The sequence below is a fragment of the Capricornis sumatraensis genome, chromosome 13 (genome assembly GCF_032405125.1).
Source record: "Capricornis sumatraensis isolate serow.1 chromosome 13, serow.2, whole genome shotgun sequence".
NCBI lineage: Eukaryota > Metazoa > Chordata > Mammalia > Artiodactyla > Bovidae > Capricornis > Capricornis sumatraensis.
The window spans coordinates 27,755,187-27,776,152 of NC_091081.1; the positions used below are offsets into that span (position 1 = coordinate 27,755,187).

Sequence of the window (20,966 nt, forward strand, 5' to 3'; positions counted from 1 at the left end):
ATGACAGAATTTGATTTAAAAAAAGCAAGCTGCAAAATTTTCAGTTTAGAAGGATTATAGTACAAATAAGTATAATGAAAAAGACTTGGAGGAATAAATTTCACTAAAAGCAGGCCTATTAGTATAACAGGGTTATAGGTAACCTTTTTTTCCCTCTTTCCTAAATGTTTAAAATTTGTGTCAGTTTTTAGTAAAAACAACTATTATTAAAAAGCATCACTACATACATAATATTTCACATGATACTGCTTTCTTAACTTTTGCAGGGCCCTCCCTTAAAATAATGGAAGTCAATGGCAGATAGGACAGAAAAAGATTACAACTACAACGCGCATAAAAACATTCTTAGTTACTTTGCTTAACCACTCTACCAAAAAGTTCTTCAAAGCAGAAGGTGATCAATGTATCTCTCAACCTACAGATGTAGATTACAGGAAGAGAAAGAAAACGCACCACCAAATATGAACAAATCTGATACAAGTGACCAGACTTCTGTTCTGTGGAACCAACAACAAAGACATTATTACATCTTCTTTCAGAGGGGATTCCCAGCTTTGTATACACATTAACTTGTAGCCATTCCATTTCTTGATATCCCTTAGTAATCAACAGAAAACTTTTCAGAGAGATTTGAGAAAGAGAGTGAAGTCAACCAGTACATAAGAAAATAAAAATATAACTCTTAAGACTCTCTTTCTCTAGTCACTAAGTCATGTCCAACTCTTGCAACCCCATGGACTGCAGCCTGCCAGGCTCCTCTGTCCATGGGATTCTCCAGGCAAGAATACTCTTCAGTCTATCCTGTTATTAACCAATTTCAATAGCAATCTGCATATAACAGTCATTCAGTAAGAAGTGCTATCAAAAAGTAGAACAGAAAACATTCTGTTTTTAAGACTGCAGAATATTTCTAGTATTCAGAAATCAGAGCAGATTTAGAATGACAGCTAAGAATACTAGTGCACCTTCCCATCTGTATATTTACAGATATGTATAAGAAAACATATTACCCTTTCAAGGCATCCAGATTAATAAATTTAAAAAGCCAGAAGATAAAATTGATTATTACACACACACACCCACACCCACACCCACACCCACACACACACCCACACCCACACCATTTCTAATAAGGTTTAACTTGAACTCTCTTACCACCTTACCATAAGTGGCAAAAGTTCTTCTTTGCTGTTCAAACATAAAATCATTGATATGGGCTGGTTCAGCATATCCAGAAAGCATATTTCTAGGGGCAGCCATTTGCTGGGTTCTGAAGGGATTTTCTGGTCCAAACTGCAATGTTATGAGGAAAAAAACAATGAAAAAATTCTCAATAGAATGAGTAGAATTATTGCACAGTGTGTTTTCAACTCTAAATTATCAGGGGCTGATTAACCTATTTGCAGACTTGCTTCCCTCACATGATTCAGGACAACCAGTCAGTGGCTTGTTAGCACTGTTTGTCAGCCACTAGCACAGGAGAGCAATCAGCTCACTCTATATGCAGCTATTTAAGTTTAAATTAATTAAAATATTCAGTACTACAGTCATTCTAGCCATATTCAAGAGCCCAACTGCCACATACAATTATTGATTACTACATTTTCACCATAGCAGGAAGTTCCATTTGACAGTGTGGCTCCAGATAATTGAAACTCACTATAGTTTTGTCTAAACCATGATTTGGGGATTTTTGGAGTGGTGATATAATTAAAAAAACACACGTTTCTCTGCTACTTGATTATGAGTTTCTCAAAGGTGCAGACTTAGAACCCTCATACTTTCCATACTGTCTGGCATATAGAAAGCACTAATGAAGGAAAGATTAATCAGAGCCTGACGAGAGGAAGAAGACAGGAAATAGACAATAAAAGTAAACTGCTTGCAAAAGTCCCTAGGAAAAGACATTACAAATGTAAACACAACTTCTCCACTCTGAAAAGTCACACTATGAAAGTTACACACAATAGTGCCATTATTACCTATTTGTTTACAATGTTTTGAGTTCCAGAATGGCTTTCCAAATGTTATTTAATTTGATGTATACACAAATTCTGGAAAGTTAGAGAGGTATTCTCTTTTTCATGTTAGAAATGAAAAAGAAAGTCAAGATGACATATCTTACCTGCCCAGAGTCAATAATTTGCTTAATGGTATTAATAAAGGTATTAGGAAAATTCAGTTCTTTTCAGTTTTAAAATAAAGAATAAAATGAACCTCCCACTTTGGAAACCACAGAACTATACAGGTCAACTGTTATGATGTTAGAACTGTCATGATGTTAGAAAGATTCTGATGTTAGAACATCTTAGGTCACTATCATGAGAAACCGCCTTTTCCATTATATACTTTCAGAGCCATAAATATAAACTACTGACCTTTTCTTACACAGAATGCTGTGTTCTCTATATATCAACATTACACTATGCACAGAAGTCTGAATTTAAAAGTTAGATTTGCCTTATAATTTTATTTGCTTTAGAAGAAAACAAATTACTATAATATTCCTTTCTATTGACAGCTTCCATTTCTAGGTTTAAAATGATTCAATCTTAAGATATCTAATTTATAGATAAAGATTTTATTACTATTTATTCTAAATTAAAATGTAGGACAGGACAAGACTTCGCAGCCCATATTATTTCTTCCTATGCTGATAGGTGGAAATGCAGCGGGAAAAAAAAATCAAGATTGCGGAATGCTGGAAGTTACAGTTAACTTCATTCAGTTATTAAATTTATTATAAAAATAAGAACATTCATAAAATTAAAGATAATGAAACAACTTAAGTTTTCCAGATGATCTAATTGCTATAGCCAGTTAACATCTGCAAAGCAGCATGTGATATTTCTGGAGATAAAAAAAATTCTAAAACAATAAAAATCTCCATTGCCCATATCATTACTCCTATCACATATAATTAATTACCAATCATTATGCTTGTAACTTCTGATTTGAAAAAGGAAAGTACATTTCCATAGTCAAATTTTATTAAGATTTTACAAAAAGAGAATAATTCTTCTACAGGTCATACATGTCAAACTGTCCATCTTTTACAAAAAAATTCTCAGTGTTAAGAACTATGATTTCCATAAGAATATAGATCCATATATTCCAGTAAAGTATATCTTCTGCTACTATTCTTTTTTTTTTTATCAAACCATCTTATTGAGGGGCTTCAAGGAAGGGTTGAAAGGCTGAAAAGACAATTAGATCTGAAGTCCTACTCCTGGCTGGGATATGCCCAAATTCATAGCCACTGAAAGCTGTGGTGCTGTTCTTAACACACTCTGAAAATTTAAATATGCTTGGACTTAGCTTATATGCAGAGTACATCATGAGAAATGCTGGGCTGGAAGAAGCACAAGCTGGAATCAAGATTGCCAGGAGAAATATCAATAACTTCAGATATGTAGATGACACCACCCTTATGGAAGAAAGTGAAGAGGAACTAAAAAGCCTCTTGATGAAAGTGAAAGAGGAGTGTGAAAAAGTTGGCTTAAAGCTCAACATTCAGAAAACGAAGATCATGGCATCTGGTCCCATCACTTCATGGGAAATAGATGGGGACAGTGGAAACTGTCAGACCTTATTTTTTGGGGCTGCAAAATCACTGCAAATGGTGACTGCAGCCATGAAATTAAAAGATGCTTACTCCTTGGAAGGAAAGTTATAACCAACCTAGATAGCACATTGAAAAGCAGAGACATTATTTTGCCAACAAAGGTCCGCCTAGTCAAGGCTATGGTTTTTCCTGTGGTCATGTATGGATGTGAGAGTTGGACTGTGAAGAAAGCTGAGTGCCGAAGAACTGATGCTTTTGAACTGTGGTGTTGGAGAAGACTCTTGAGAGTCCCTTGGACTGCAAGAAGATCCAACCAGTCCATTCTAAAGGAGATTAGCCCTGGGTGTTCATTGGAAGGACTGATGCTGAAGCTGAAACGCCAATACTTGGGCCACCTCATGCGAAGAGTTGACTCATTGGAAAAGACTCTGATGCTGGGAGGGATTGGGGGCAGGAGAAGGGGACGACAGAGGATGAGATGGTTAGATGGCATCACGGACTCAATGGACATGAGTTTGGGTAAATTCCGGGAGTTGGTGATAGACAGGGAGGCCTGGCGTGCTGCGATTCATGGGGGTGCAAAGAGTCGGACACGACTGAGCGTCTGAACTGAACTGCACTGAAGCTGTGACAACAACAGTGACAAAATCTTCCACTGATATAGGCAGCTGCCTGGGGTAGGATTCATCAACTTCTAGCTCTCCTTAACTTTCTGGTTACTGGCAGCCATCAGAGCTGATCTCAAAGATATCGAATGTCAACAGAAGAAGGCAGAGAATGTTATTCAGCAGGGCTCAGCTCTTACCAATTATTCTCCCAGATGTTCCTGTTCTGTGTGAATATGCAACTCTTAATTCTGGGTTAGCCATTAAAAAATAAAACAATGCGTATTTAAAAATATACAAAATTGATTTCTAAATGCTTCTTTTCAATTTTTGGTAGTTAACCAAGTTTAAGTGTAAATATACATTCAAATGATTTTTTAAAATAGATATTCAAGTTAATTAGGTATGAGTATTCAATAGTTTTCAGCTCAGATAATACTGAAGTACATTGTTCAGTTGCTCAGTTGTGTCCAACTCTTTGCAACCCCATGGACTATATATATAGCACACCAGGCTTTCCGGTCCTTCATTATCTCTCAGAGTTTGCTCAAACTCATGTCCATTGAATCAGTGATGCCTTCCAACCATCTCATCCTCTGTTGCTCCCTTCTCCTCCTGGCCTCAATCTTTCCCAGCATCAGTAGAGAAGTACACTGTAGTCAACTGCAATTGTAAATCTCCCATATAAAATATACATATTTAAGTATTAATTTAGCCATTGTACCAAAAAAAAAAAATGTTTCTGAGGTAAGCAAGCTTTCATTTGAGTGAAGCAGTGCTTTATTTATAAACTTAGGAGAAAAGCATTTTTAATTTAAGGCATTAGTTGATAAATCTAAGAGACCATGTATTATAAGGCAGTGGTTCTCACGTTTTTAGCAGGCAGAGTACTTGAGGGCTGATGCCTGAGTAGTATGGGGCTTCCCAGGTGGTGCTAGAGGTGAAGAACCCATGTGCCAATGCAGGAGACTAAGAGACATGGATTTGATCCCTGGGTCGGGAAGATGCCCTGGGGGAGGGCATGGCAACCCACTCCAGTATTCTTGCCTGGAGAATGTCATGGACAGAGGAGCCTGGAGGGTTATGGCTCACAGGGTCACAAAGAGTTGGCCATGACTAAAGTGACTTAGCATGTATGCCTTAGTAGTATATCATAACATCACAGGAATTAAGAAATTTCATTAAGTAAAAATTGACTATATGAAATAAAACCATAAGTTCACATATAGGGAAAAAACCCCTAAATTATTGAACAAGTAATTATTCTTAGATTGTTGCTAAGTTTTTCATGAATATTTATTGCAGTAATCAATGTATAAAACATTTATAAACAATTTTAAGGTGAGAAGAGTATATTATTATTTTCTACAATTTTGGAAAAGATCACCACAATTCAATTTTATTGGCAAAATACCTCAATCTTGTAAGACATTACAATAGCATATTTTATTAGTGGTTCTATGACCTTGAAACTCAGTTTCCTCATCTGTAAAATAAAAGTTCTCATCTATCTGACTTCTGAAGTCCATTCTAACATTAATATTTACAGCAGCCCTTCTGGTCAGATCTTAAACAGTAACTGGCATTTCCCCCCTCTAAACTTTTATATTTCTTCTATTCTTAAAAGTAGTGTTATTTTAAGGAGTCTGAAATTCTCTCTGAGGCTTATGGGCTTTATATAAGTCTAGAGAAGCTAACAAATATACTTTTCTCTAACTGGATCCAAAATAAAATAGCAATTCATTGATTTATAATAGTCAAAACTGCAAACTACACTGTGGCCTTCTAAATGGTCTCATAGTTATGGAGTGATTGTTAAGAATGATCAAATCCCCAAATATGGCACCTGCAGGCAGTATAATTTCACAGTTAAATTCCTCACTCTAAAACAGGGATCCAAGTACTTCATAGGGTTGTAGAGAGGGCTAAAGGAGAAAAGGCATACAAATCCTTCAGGGCGGTACCTGCCATAGAGCAGTAAGTAGTTGCTTTATTTCATTAGTCTCCATCCCTTTTCTTTTCCATCATGCAAATCTTTAAAATAAATCTTCCTAAAAATTCATCTATTAAATCAAGACCAAACTCGCTACCTTGGCCCCCAGAGCCCATGCAACACCTTCTGTACAAAGTGCTATTCTAGTCTTAGTCTGTTCTCCCTACTAATAATGACCAAAACACTACTGTTCTTTACGTTTTGTGGTTTGGTTCATGCTGTTCCCTTGTGCCTAGAACCTTACCTCTAAAGGCCTACCTAGCCAAATGTCAATAATATTAACATAAACAATAATAAAGGCTATAATTTATTAAATGCTTATTATTCTGTGTCAGAGAGTCTCCTAAGCACAACATATATTACCTCATTTATCTTTATAATTTAGTAAACAGAAATAATCTTCATTTTACCTATGAAAAAAATAAGATAATTTAAGATCACAAAAGAGCTAATAAATGGCCTGTGTAGCCCCACATCTCATGTTGTTAACCTGGACTGTATTGGTCATTAAAAAAAAAAATTGCTAGTTACACACACTATAGAAAATAGTCTGGTTTCTCTCTCTCTCTTTTTTTTTCTTAAAGACAAAACAAAACAAAAAAACATGTGGCATATCCTCTCTGGTAAACACTAGCATGAGGAAAGGGATTAAATCTTGTTTCTAATGATGGATTTTCAAATCATAAGAACTTGAATTTCATCTAGGAAAGCTCTGGTAACACTTTCCAGACTTTGGCAAGTTATTCAGATTCTAGTCAAAAAGTTCAAAGTCAGTAATTTATGTCACAGACAATTTCTTTGTAAAACTGTAATTTTTCTTCACTTTTCAGTCTATCACTCTTTTCTTAAATTATTGACAATAAGCATTGAAATGTTGCTAACATAAACCAGTTGATACATCTAATAGGTTCCCTAATGTAGGGTGGGGTGAGAACAAAAGGTTAAAGGACTGATAACCCCAAAACAAGAATGATAAACCTACTGTCTTGTTCATAGCATCCCAAATTTTTTGACCTTTTGAATTTTTCTTGAAAGTTTTGAAAAATAATCATACATCAATATGTTAGTTATGTACAGGATCTAAAAATTTAAGAAAAACAGGCTTTATAGAAAATACACTAACATAAGAATGTCACACATCATGTCACTTTCAAATTTTCTCATTTTCTGAATTCAGTGGCTTAAACTGAAGTACTTTACATTAAAAAAAACACATATATATAATAAAAACATATATATAATATACTACCTTTCTTTAAAGCACCAGCTAAAATGGTGCCAAGAGCTAGGAAACAGCCTATAATTTAACAGGTATAAGGATTTAAGAAATAATGGAATAAAATACAATTGTACCACTCTCAAGAGCATGAGAATGAAATTTTTGTTTATTGCACACTTAAGAGAATAGCTAGAGACTAGCACTGACATCCTTGGCTGCACTATACAGCGCCTCTGACAAATTTTAAGTGACTACGGAAACCTAAGCAGGCAAAAATTAATGAAATATCAAAAAAAAAAAAGGGCAATGGCTATATGCCAGAAAATGAATAAACATTAAAAAGTACTTTTTTCTCCACCAGGATCGATAAGATACAGCTCCTCATCTCTATCTTTAAAGTGCTCTGAAAGATCCTGCTACTGAACTGGTATTATTATTACTTTTTATAATGATCTTTTTCTGACATCTGTATTTTATCAATTAAGCACTCTTCTCCTTTTTAAAGGCTATATATCTAGAAATCTAATCTTTTCTACAAAGGCTTTCTGACAATTTTCACTATTTCTGTTTTTTTTTTCTTCAGCTTTTTTAGTGCTTCCATCACCATTTATCATCAAGAAAAAGAATTCATAAGATGTCTGACTCAGAGCAAGCAATAAACAGTGTGACTATTTTTGAGCCATGACCACGTCAGCATGGCATCTCTTTTTACTGTTTAACACAGCAGCATTTGTCACTAGATGTTTCATAATATACTATGCATTAATGATGCTAATCAACCAAAATTTTTTCCCTCATGGTTAACTTGTAACACTCCCTTATCAACACTGAGAGGAAGATGGTAACCAAGTCTGCATCTAAGAATTAGATATATCCTTACAAAAGTGTACTATTTAACTTTTGGAGAATAGAAGGATGTATTTTCCCTTCTTTTTAAAATTGAGATATAAGTAACATATAACAGGAGATATTTTCAGACAGTTCAAATGGTATACTTTCATGAGAAAACTCTGAAAAATTCACCAACTGTTTATGTACCTAAGTATGGGCTTCCCAGGTGGCTCAGTGGTAAAGAATCCACCTGCCTAAGCAGGAGATGTGGGTTCGTTCCCTAGGTCAGGGATCCCCTAGATAAAGAAACAGCAACCCACTCTAGTATTATTGCCTGGGAAATCCAATGGACAGAGGAGCCTAGTGGGCTACAGTCCATGGGGTCACAAAAGAGCTGGCTTAGCAACTAAAACAACAACAGTTTAAATACTTCAGCAAAATACACTCTTAATCTAATACATTTTCTTACCTCAGGAGCAAACATGGTCTCATAGGTGGGATTATACTGAACCTCTTTGACAGCAGGGTCAAGGTGAACTCCAGTCTCCAAATCTTCCTATAAGAAAACCAAATGAACATTAAAGATATGACAAGTAATTACTATTTTTAGAAATTACATTAAGGTCACACTAGCCATCTTAACACCAATTTTATGAAGATTACACTAGTACTTTATGATTAATCATTCTAATAATCAAGGGCTAATAAAAGTATATAATGTAAACAGTTATAGAGGTTAGAATGCATAACAAAACATTTTTCCTTCCAAAGCACTATCTCATCTGAACAAATTAAAATTTCTAAATAAGTCAATACCACTCAAAGCTTTAAAGTAAGAGAGTCCAAAAGAGAGTCCTTTTTTATTAATTCAAAACATCTGATCTTCTGGTTCCAAATTCAAGAGAAGCATACCTTCTTTATTCAGCACACCTTATTAGGTATGTACCTAGATGGACTTGGTTAGGGACTGCAGAAGAAATAGAAGGGGGTGTCAGGGCCCAAAACTTCTAAATCTAATAATCTATGTGTTATTATCTATGTCAACTCTTATATTCATCCTCCAACTTAATGAACATAAAAATCTCATCTCCACCAGAGAATCACTGGTAGTTTATCTTATGTAACCCCACCACATGAACAATTATAAATTACAATTTTCTAACCTGGATCTCTTCCCTGAACTCCAGGGATTTATATATATGAGCTCAATGTCTTTTCTCCCAGGATGTCTAATAGATATTTCAAACTTAATATATTCAAAAAGGGAACCTCTGGTTTCTCCTTCCTTAGAGACTCCTGCTGCCGCTGCTGTGGCTGTCACTTCAGTCGTGTCCGTCTCTTTGTGACCCATGGACTGTGGCCCACCAGGCTCCTCTGTCCATGGGATTCTCTAGGCAAGAATACTGGAGTGGGCTGCCATTTCCTTCTCCAGTGACTCCTTCTAGCCTTCTCTAAGTGAACCATAATTCTACCCTTACATCTGTTCAGGTGAAAATCGCCAGGGTTATCCTCGACTCCTTTCTTTCACATTGTACATCCAACCCATCAGCAAACCCTCTATCTTCTCAGGACACCTAGAGTTCACCCACTTTTCAAAGTCCTCTTTCACTGTCACCTCAGTCCAACTTATCTCCTTGCACCTGAATTATTGTAATACCCTCTGAACTAGTCCCTGCTTCTGCCCTTGTCCACCCACACCTCACTCCATAAAGAGGCCAGTGTGAGTCTTTTAAATATTAGTCAGGTTATGTTACTCTTCCACTCTTAAACCCTCTGGTAGCTTCCCCGCTTAGGGTAAGAGCTGAATGAAGGCCTGCAGGGCTCGTTACCAAGTTGTTCTCAGAAAGTATGGCTCCCAAGGGTAGTTTTTATAGGGCACTGCTGTCTTCCTGGATTGTCCTGTCTCAAGCATTTACTATTAAAAATGTGCTATCGCTACATGTTTTATTTACATATCAAACATGTTATAAACAAATTTCCTTTAATTAGGGTATCAAGTTATATTTTGAAATTTTTAAGGATGTTATATATCATATATGATTTACATTTCAGTAAAGCTGAAATTACAAAATTGCCATCATAAAATGAAAAAGTTTGAATCTAAGTGGTTGAGAATTTACCCTCCATAATCTGTCCTTTATCCTTACCAACTCTGTCTTCAGCTAGCTCTGTGCATGTGCTCACTTTACTCCAGACTCGCTGGCTCATGTGTTATTCCTGGAATTCATCCTATTTCAGGGTCTCCGCACCTAACTCTTCCCTCTTCTTGCAATGTTCTTTTTCTGGATAGCCACACAACTGTGCTCTCTCCTTTCAGGTCTCCATACGGTTTTTCTATTTTCCCTTTACCCTGCTTTATTTTTCTCCATTATATTTATCACCACCTGACATATTTATTGTCTACTTCCTTCTATTAAAGTATAAGCTACAGAAGTTGGACTTTGTATATACAAATGTGTCCTTAGCCCCTAGAACTATCCCTAACATACCACCATCTTTATTCTGCTGGCCTCTTGCTGATGTAGGATACGTCTGTCAACATAATGCAAAGATAATACAAAACAGTATGGCAAATTTTGCAGGACAGGTAGGATATCATGAAGTTGACAGTGATGCTGGAGAAGCAGTGTCACAGACAAATGAAGATCTGGTAGGGCCAGATCAGTTAATGACCAAAGGTAGAAACCTGACGGGAAAAATAATACTATAGGCAGTTATGGTTCCAGAATTTTGTCACTATTAAAACACCCTTCACCAAAGCAGGCAACTTAGTTCCTCGACTTCACAAAGATACAGTCCAGTCCGACTCCCTTAAACATCCTTCCTCTCTGTTTCAAAATCGTCTACATCTTTATCTTATCCTTTCTCTTGACTTCAATCTCCACCCCCAATTTTTATCTGCAGTCTTGACCACACCTGGCCTCTGTATCCACATACTTAACAGCCTATTGAAATTCATTATATGGATATTTCACAGCATCAAACACTTCACTGTGTCCAAAACAGAAGATATTCTTCCCTCAACTCTGCTGTCACAAACTAACAAAGCAGGCACTGAGTCTTACTGATTCTACCCCTGAAACATTTCTCCAGCAACCCTATTCCCAATCTCCATTCTCTACCTCTTAATGCACACTTCATCATATCTTGCCTGGTCTAATACATCCTTATCTGCTTTAATGTGCCCCATTTTTGGCTTATTAGATGAATTGCTGATTTTTTTAAATACCAAGCACTTTCATGTTTTCTGTGCTGTTGGCAATGTTACTTTGGTCCTTGTGCATTTCCCTTTATTATCTGATAATATGTCATCTTCTTTTCCCTGATACTTTCTCTCCTCTTGGCCAAGGAAAAATGTTTTTCATCCACAGTTCAAGAGATGTTGTTCGTAACTCCTAACAGACCTTGTAATATATTATTTGTTGCACATGACTTTTACTTATATTTTATATCCTTACTGCCTAGTAGAATGCAGGGCATTAAGTCCATGTTCAATAAATATTAGTTAAATGGAAACAAATGACAAATCCATAGACAATTAGAAGATGAAGGCTGACCAAAGATCACTGAATTCTGCATTTATGTCACAAAAAACCTTGGCCAGAGCAATTTTGGTAATGGGGTGAAGTATGGAGAGCCTGTTGCAAGGGGAATTGGTATAACTGAAGATTTAGGAAAAAAAAAAAGACAGTAAAATTTTTGCTCTTTCAAGACATCTGGCAGTAAATAAGAGATGAGGAGCCAGAGTGAAGGATTTTGATGGTAAAATTCTGTTTCTTTCCTTTTTAAAGAAAAGGCTAAGCCAAAGATTCAGTCAATCATTAGCTAGAGGAAAGGCACACGTAGGGAGAAACATATGCTAAGAATGAGGGAATAATCACAGAGCTATGGTCATTCTGGAAGAGGGGTGGGAAAGGAGTGAATCTGGGAAAGAGCCAATTAGCCTCTGAAAAGAGGAGGAGATGAAATAGAGACCACAGTAACAAGAATGAATGATGGGTGATAGATGTCTGGAGTTGGTGGGAGATTTTGGGAGTCACAGATGATCTTTTAATTTTCTTTATGTAGTTAGGAACATAGACATCTTCAAAAAACAAGGGCAGTATCTGGATTCACTTACTCATTCAGTAAATACTGCCTGAGTGCTTACTGTGTTTCAGACACTGTTCTAGGCCCTGTAGAAACAGACAAAGCTCCCTGTCCTTATACAGCTTATATTCTAATGGGGAAGACAGACAATAACTGATAAAGTAAAGAAGTGACTTTGCTAGAAGAGGGTAAGTGCTACAAAAAGGAGCATTTAACAACATCAGTGCCAAGACCAGGGTAGACACAGTATGTCACATAATCCTTACAACACTTTTGTGAAGTAGCAGCAAGCTTAAGGGGGGAAGGCGATGGCACCCCACTCCAGTACTCTTGCCTGGAAAATCCCATGGAGAGAGGAGCCTGGTAGGCTGCAATCCATGAGGTCGCTAAGAGTCGGACACGACTGAAGCGACTTAGCAGCAGCAGCAGCAGCAGCAGCAGCAGCAAGCTTAAGTCACCGACCCCAAGGTACTAACAGAGTAAGAAAAGGAAAAAGTTAAAGTAGCCACAATGAACAATGTTAAAGATACCTAATTAGCAGCAAACAAACAAAAATCACTGGCATGGTATGGGTCAGGGGTTTTAGTTATAAGCAAGTGAAATGCTCACAGGCTGATTAAACTATACTGAATCCTTTTGAGTTTCTCTTGGAATTCTCAAGGGTGGAGAATTAGCTTGGGGGAACAGGCACCAAAACAGGGTTAAGTATATAGATGGAATCATAATTCAAAATCAATCATATCTCAAAACCAGTCCAGTGAGGACAAAAGGTCACTGTTACCACACATGATCACTAAACATGATCACTGGATGCTGCGATCAAGACTTCTGGTTGAAGGAACTAGATTATGCTGGTCACCACTGGTCGCCACGTAAAATGTTCTTTCTTTGCTTCCTTGTGGATTAGCTTTAGAATAGAATTTAGGTGGGTGCATCTGTCTGTCTCAGCCCAAATCACAGCCCTAAGCCTTAGCCAACAGGGAGCTGGGAGAATGAGAATCTGGGTTTCCAGCTTCTGAGGCAGGGAAGGGTGTTAAGACTACAAAGGAAGGGAGCTCTGAAGCTGGGCCACCTACTTATGTGATACATATACATTACCCCAGAAAGCATACCCAAATCTTCACTGACTATAGAGAGTACATAGGGCTTAGCATCAAAACACAATACCATAAAGTTAAGCTGCATAAAAATGAAATTAAATTCTTTTCTCTTAACATTCAACTTATAATGATAAACTGCTTAAAAGAACAAGAGGCTTAGCCACATTCATACCTCCCCAGTGGTTTTTCTTTTTTTTAGAAAACAGTTGCTAGAACCAGTTTATAATATGATTTACCAGATCTTTCTGATTAAGGGTACTTTAAATATTCTAAATTTGAATTACTTTAAACAGAATACCATGAGACATCAAGTTTTAAACACAAAATACAATTTAAAAAGAACTACTTTTAAGAAGCAACAGTGGCAACTAATAAAAAATATAAACAGGTCCCAGTCTCTGGTTCCTGCTAATAAAATTACAGAACAAACTGAACAACTAACTCTTCAGAAACTGAAGAGTTATTAATTTTACATTTAATTAGAAAAACTTGGACAACATCACAACCTTGTTTTAATACCCATGAGGAGTTCAGTAACAATTAGGCATGCAATTGAAATTAGCAGAGAATTACAAAGGATTTCTATTCAGCTTCAATTATCCATGAAAATTAAAGTGCAGTAAGTGAAGGGCACCGTATGGGTCAAATAAGTTTAATTAAACAAGTTATCTTTTGTTGATTCAAAGTAATTTGAGAATAAAGTTAAATATTATCTACATTTTAGTGTTTTTCATGTTTCTTAGCTGTTATACAAATAAGAAAATGGATGCAAAAGCACTTTGTAAACTATAAAGTAGGACATAAATATTAACCATTGTTACAGACAATCAATTTATGTCATAGGTTTTTGTCCCCAGAAAGTGAAAATGAATGGACTTCTAAAATGGGAGCTTAAGTGGCTGAGATAAAATAATAGAAATTCATATGAAGATACCTTTTGAGTTTTGCCCTTAAAAAAATAGAGAGGAAAAAGACTATAATAAAAGATAAAATGTTTCTATTTCTAAAAAATTTGGCCCAGGGTTATGAGTACAATTTCATAATTTTCAAATCTGGGGGTTTTATAGTTATCTTTTTGTGTCTGATTAGCTTAGATGCATTGTGGTCAGAGAATGTGATTATGATTTAAAATGTACTGAGATTTATTTTATGGCCTAGTACACGGGGTAGCAAACTACAATCATTGGGCCAAGTCTAGCCCACAGTCTGTTTCCGTATCAACAAGCTAAGTAAATGTAAGATACTTACATTTTAAAGGGTTGTTTTAAAAAAGAAAGATGGAAAGACAGACAGTAAGATGTGACAAAGACTGTATGGGGCTAGCATGTTATATGCGAGTCACTCAGTCGTGTCCGACTCTTTGCCACCCCTTGGACTACAGCCCACTAGGCTGGAATTCTCCAAGCCCACCTGGAATTCTCCAGGCAAGAATACTGGAGTGGGTAGCCATTCCCTTCTCCAGGGGATCTTCCCGACCCAAGGATTGAACCTAGGTCTCCTGAATCACAGGCGAGTTCTTTAACATCTGAACCAACAGGGAAGCTCAGGGGCCAGCACAGCCTAAAATATTTACTATCTGGCCCTTAACCAATCCTTGGCCTAGTATATGGTCAGTTTTTAAAAAATGTTTTATTAGTGCTTAAAACAATTTTCTACATTGAGTGCTATGTCCTTTGTACCCTTTAGATACAGTTTCCTAATTTTGTTGTTTGAATTTTCTATATCATTACTGATATTGTTTTGCTTATCCTATCAATTATTGAAAGAGGTATATTAAAATCTTTTGCTATAATTGTAAACTTGTCAATTTCTCTCATAGTTATAAAAATTTTTGCTTAAATATTTTTAGCTTTCTACATTATTGTGTGCTAAATTGCTTCAATCATATTTGACTCTTTGAGACCCTATGGACTGTAGACCACCAGGCCCTTCTGTCCATGGGATTCTCCAGGCAAAAATACTGGAGTGGATTGCCATGCCTTCCCCCAGGGGATCTTCCCAACCCAGGAATCAAACACATGTCTCTTATGTCTCCTGCATTGGCAGGTGGGTTCTTTACTAGCACTACCATTATATGCACATAAATTTAAAATTGTTATATACCCTTTTGTGAATTGAGCCTTGAATCATTATGAAGTGATCCTTTTTCCATTTTAAGTCTATCTTATTGACCCTAATATAACCAATGCCATTTTCTTTTTCTTGGAATTTGCCTGATATACCATTATGAAAGTAGTAAGATCAGTCAAAAAATTAAATAATGGAAAAAAAAACACAATTTATTATTATACTAGCATAAAAATAAGATGCACCTAGAAATCTCTGTGGGGATTCCTAGGTGGTGCAGTGGTAAAGAATCCGCCTGACAATGCAGGAGATGCATGCGATGCAGGTTTAATCCCTGGGTCAGGAAGATCCCCTGGAGTAGAAAACAGCAACCCACTATTCCACAGAGAAGCCTAGTGGGCTACAGTCCACGGGGTCACCAAGAGTTGGACACCACTGAGTGACTGAGCACACACACAGATATCTCTGCAATGAAACTGTTCAAGATATTGATGCAGGAAATTATAAACTTTCAAAGAAATTAAAAATCTAAAGAAGACCTAAATGAATGAGTAGATAGAATACTGTCTTCAAACTGATCTATCATTCAATCCAATCCCAAACAATATCCCACTTGGATGTTAGCAGAACTTACAAGTTAATTACAGAACTTGTAAGAACTTACAAGTTAATTATAAACCATATGTATAATTTGACATTCATGAATAACAAAAAATGGATAGAGGTGAGGGGGTAGAACAACCTACAAAGATCAAAGCCATATTATTAAAAATATTCACACCATACACAAAACTTAATTCCATGGATTTATGGCTTAAATGTAAAAGCAAAAATATAGTGCTTTCAAAAGAAAAATAGGAGCATATTTTTATGGCTTTGGTAAAAGAATTTCTCCAACAAGGAAAATCTGTGGCTTGTTATTTCTCCATAACAAGACACAAATTTGCAACATACATAACTGACACAATATCCGGAATATATAAAGATCTCCTACACATCAGAAGGAAAAGACAACCCAATAGTAACTTCAAAAATAAAAACACTAATAAGATATATGAACTCTCATTAGTGTTTAGTGATATGGATTAAAAAACATTGCATAAATTCATACTTTGCCAAAATGTTTACTATTAGTCACAACTTGACAATTACAAATCAATGTATTTGTATGCTTCACATCTTTTCCTCTGGATATTTTTCCACCATTAAATTTACTAGGTCTAAGCTTTTTTTAAATAAAGCTTATTAACAAACAAGTGGTGATCAATATCCCTTACTCTCTCGTCATAGACACTAGAGCCCTGAGGGGTTTAGCCTCAGCCCTATTTCTAATGGACCTCTGATACTTTATTCAGTCTTTTCTCCTGGATTATCTTACTTGTAACTTGAAGTCATTGAGCTGAGTTCTACAGATGTCCCCACACTCCCACCCACTGGGTATACACTGAATCTCCATACTTTTTCCAGACTTTGTTTTTCACTTATTCTTTCATTCCTTTACTCACCTTATCTATCTCTCATAATTTTGTATATGAGGCATTGAGAACATGAAAACAAATATACACAACAACCTCAGGTCTCTAGGGTCTGGTCCAGAGGAAAGAAAAAAATTAAGAAATCATAGCAATGTGGCAAATGCTATATATACCACTGAAGTGTGGGAAGGGGGTTGAGGTAGATAGAGGAGGAGACATGCGCTGAGCCTGAGCAACAGCAGAGCTTTGGGGGGTGGGAAAGAAGGAGGCACGAGGCAAGGGACTTCCCGGCAGAGAGACTAGTGTGAGCAAAGTCTTGAGGGGGATAAAAGAAAATAGGCTTTGCGGACTTTGTGGAGAGGTCATCATGGGAGAATGGCAGGCCTCATATGTTATTAATATGTAAGGAACTTAGAAATTGCTGGGCAGGCAAGAGAGTGTCTTTGGCAAGGAAGTGATATGATAACACTGGAATTTAGAAATTCATTTTGAGTGCATTGTGAAGGGAAACCCGGGGTATGGAGCTGGCAGACAAGAAAGAAGGAAGTAGAAAGTCCAGTTAGAAAGTTATTATAATTGTCTTGAAGAAAAATTATAAAATTATAAGAATCTGAACAGTGGTAGCAGAAAAGGAAAGAGAGATTTGATAAATAACATAGGCACTATTGAGTAATGGTTCCTTTTCATTACCAGGACCTATTACCCAAGAGTAGGAATTCAGAGAGAAAGAAAAGTCAAGAATGGCACTTGAGAGAAGTGAGGAAGATATAAAGTAGGCTGCATCAGTAAAAATAGAGAAGTAGAAATTGATTTGAAAGAAATTAATGAAACAGACATGTTAGAACCATTTGATTGATGAGCTTCAGGGGCTGAGGAGGAAGGAAAAGGAAGACCCCTCTGTTCTAAAGCATAGGTTGTGGAATCATTAATTCAAATGGGAAAAATAAGTAAAGCAGATCCTGAGGGAAAGAAAATGCTCATATTTTAACACATTGGATTGGAGGTGACTGAGAGCCATCCTGGGAGAGAGGTTAATAGTTCTGAAGCTAGCAAGGAGTTTAGAATGGATAAGGATAGTGTGCCTGGCACATGATTTATGAGATAATTACTAATGTTATCCCCTACTTTACAGATGAGAAAAAGTTAGACACGGAGCACTTAAATAATTTATCCAAGGTCACAATTCAGGTAACTCATGGAGGTAGGATTTGAATTCTGGCAGTCTTGATACCAGAGTCTGTGCGAACCATGTTGGTATTCACCTGTGAGTCATCAGAAGTACTGCAGGTTGAAGGCCTAGAGAATATGAGGGATGCAAAACAGACTTAAGAGTCTCAGGAAACATCCATATTGAAAGCGAGGGCAAAAGAACAGGAAAAAGAAGGCTGAGGATAGACCCACTGAAGCCAGAGGGAGAGAAAGTTTCCAAGAAGAATTATTTAATAGTGTCACTTGATGCACATACTCAAGACGACAGAACTTGACAACTGGGAGCCTAGTGACATTACTCAGAGAGAGTAAGTTTCCCAAGAAGCTAGGGCAAGGCTGCACTGAGTTGAGGAGAAAGTGAGATAAAGTGGGAGAGCTCCAAAAAGCTGAGTTGTGAAAAGAATAAAGACTCAGGAGGCTGCTGGAAGAGTGTAAGTTTGAGGAGTTTGTTGTTATAAAAACAGGATTCTAAGTATTCTTTCATACTTGATGTCCCTTTAAAAAGTAAAATCCATAAATAGGTCACTAAAAATCTGTAAGAGACTTAAGTTGTAGCACCTCACTTGGGAACATCATAATTAGAAAGGAGTTTTTGCACACTGCCTCCCCTCACCACATCCTGAGCTCCTGATCCACCCCAATTAGGCTCTACTGGACCAGTCCTACCAACTGCTAGATGCTCTCCTCCAGCTCCAGACACAGACACGTTTCCTCAGTTCTTCAAAGACACTCATCTCGCTGTCATCTCAAGGTTTGCTACCTCCTTTTGCTGGGAAACACTTGCCTTATTGTGCACTTGGCTGCTGCTGCTGCTAAGTCACTTCAGTCGTGTCCGACTCTGTGCGACCCCATAGACGGCAGCCCACCAGGCTCCGCCGTCCCTGGGATTCTCCAGGCAAGAAATCTGGAGTGGGTTGCCATTTCCTTCTCCAATGCATGAAAGTGAAAAGTGAAAGTGAAGTCACTCAGTGAAGTGAAGTGAAGTGAAAGTGAAGTCACTCAGTCGTGTCTGATCCTCTGGCACTTGGCTGGCTGTTTCCTATTCCTCAAAGCCACTTTTTCAAGAAGACTTCCCTAAACAATCTAGAGAAGTCAGGCTCCTACCTTATTCTCTATTACAGAACTCTATTTCATGGAGTTCTGTTTTTTTCCTTCACAGTACTCTATCCACTCTGTAACCACTTCATTTGTTCACATTTTACTGGCTGCTTTTTCCACTAAAACTAACGCATCAAGGTATCAAAGATGTCTGGCTTATTGGCCTCTGTGTCTTCAGCTCTTACAACAGTTCCTGGGAAGTAACATGTGTTCAATAAGCACTTGTTAAAGGAACTGTATAACCCAATTTCTTCCTCTATCACCTTCCTCAGTTGGGATCATGCACACTATTTCTTAAATTCAAGGTCTTTTCTCACTGCCTTGCCTTATATATGCACTTTTATTAGATACCAAGCTTTATTTCGTCACAATAATCCTCTCATCTATGTAGGTGCTTTAAAAATTATACCTCCATTGTACAGGTGAGGAGACTGAGGAGGCTGTATAACTTGCCTAAGTTCAAACAAGTGGTGGAGCCGGGATCAGATTCTAGTTCTGACTTCAAAAACAAAACAAAGCCAGGCCGCTGCTCATTTAAAGCGAGGGCACATAACTCTAGTCTGGGAAGTTCTGATTTAGGTTTGTTTATGTTGTTACACCTGGAGAAGGCAATGGCAACCCACTCCAGTACTCTTGCCTGGAAAATCCCATGGACGGAGGACCCTGGTAGGCTGAAGTCCATGGGGTCGCGAAGAGTCGGACACGACTGAGCGACTTCACTTTCACTTTCATGCATTGGGGAAGGAAACGGCAACCCACTCCAGTGTTTTTGCCTGGAGAATCTCAGGGACGGCGGAGCCTGGTGGGCTGCCGTCTATGGGGTCGCACAGAGTCGGACACGACTGAAGCGACTTAGCAGCAGCAGCAGCAGCAGCATGTTGTTACACCTACTCTAATCAGGACACATCCTAATCCAGAAATTCAAATTTCACCCCCTCTTCCTGACTACGGGAGCCAAGAGCAGGGAGTGGAGGACTGTTCTGAACTTCCAATTCCCAGCTTCTCCCGAGAAAGACCTACTGAGGGAGAAGAATCCAAGCGTTAGCCACTCACCTCTCAGGACCGAAGAACAGGTAACCCGGGTTCTAACAAGTGATTGTCGGATTTTGGAGGGGAAACCGACAATTCCCGCCGCGCACCAGTGCCAAAGCGCTTACCTTAACTGCCACCTCCGGAGCGGAGTCCACTGCCACTGCCAGAGAGGGCTTATCCGAAGACGATTTAGTTAAGTGCATGAGGGAATCCGCGGCTGGCAAGGAACACCGCCCGCCCTCACTGTCCGAGTCCGATTCGGACCCTGAACCCGAACCATAAGAAGCAGCGAGAGCTGCAATCGCAGCCGACATGACGGCAACAGATAATCTGTGAAGACCAGGCCCTGGCGGAAGAAGGAGCAGCTTTAGGTCCTGACAGATTGCAGTAATAGACATTATTTAGTTCCTCTCCTGAGAAGCCATTTACATTTTCAAACAATCAACACAGTCGATGAACTAGTATTAGAATAAGTACAATGGAACTCGGGATTTGGAAATATTTACCTAGGGAAACAGAGGCGATAATAATAGTTTACAACTTTCGGGACCTATGTGACTACATTAAAGACTACGAGTTCCGAAATACCTTGAGGCCGCCAAGTGCTACACTCCCGGCGTGCAGCGCGGCGGGAAGCGGAAGAAGCACGATGGGGATTGTAGTTTGGCGGGAGGGGCGGGGCG

General features: G+C 37.9%; 1 protein-coding gene across 1 annotated transcript in view; it reads right to left on the minus strand.

Annotated features, from left to right (window-relative positions):
- CDC40 (cell division cycle 40) overlaps nt 1–20,597 on the minus strand; it is a 46,200-nt gene extending 25,603 nt beyond the window's left edge. The window contains exons 1-3 of the mRNA XM_068985065.1: nt 20,409–20,597; nt 8,683–8,769; nt 1,164–1,293 (exon numbers count right to left, since the gene is read on the minus strand). Coding sequence (XP_068841166.1) covers nt 1,164–1,293; nt 8,683–8,769; nt 20,409–20,597 — 406 coding nt within the window. The remainder of the gene's footprint in view (nt 1–1,163; nt 1,294–8,682; nt 8,770–20,408) is intronic.
- Between the last annotated feature and the right edge of the window lie 369 nt (nt 20,598–20,966).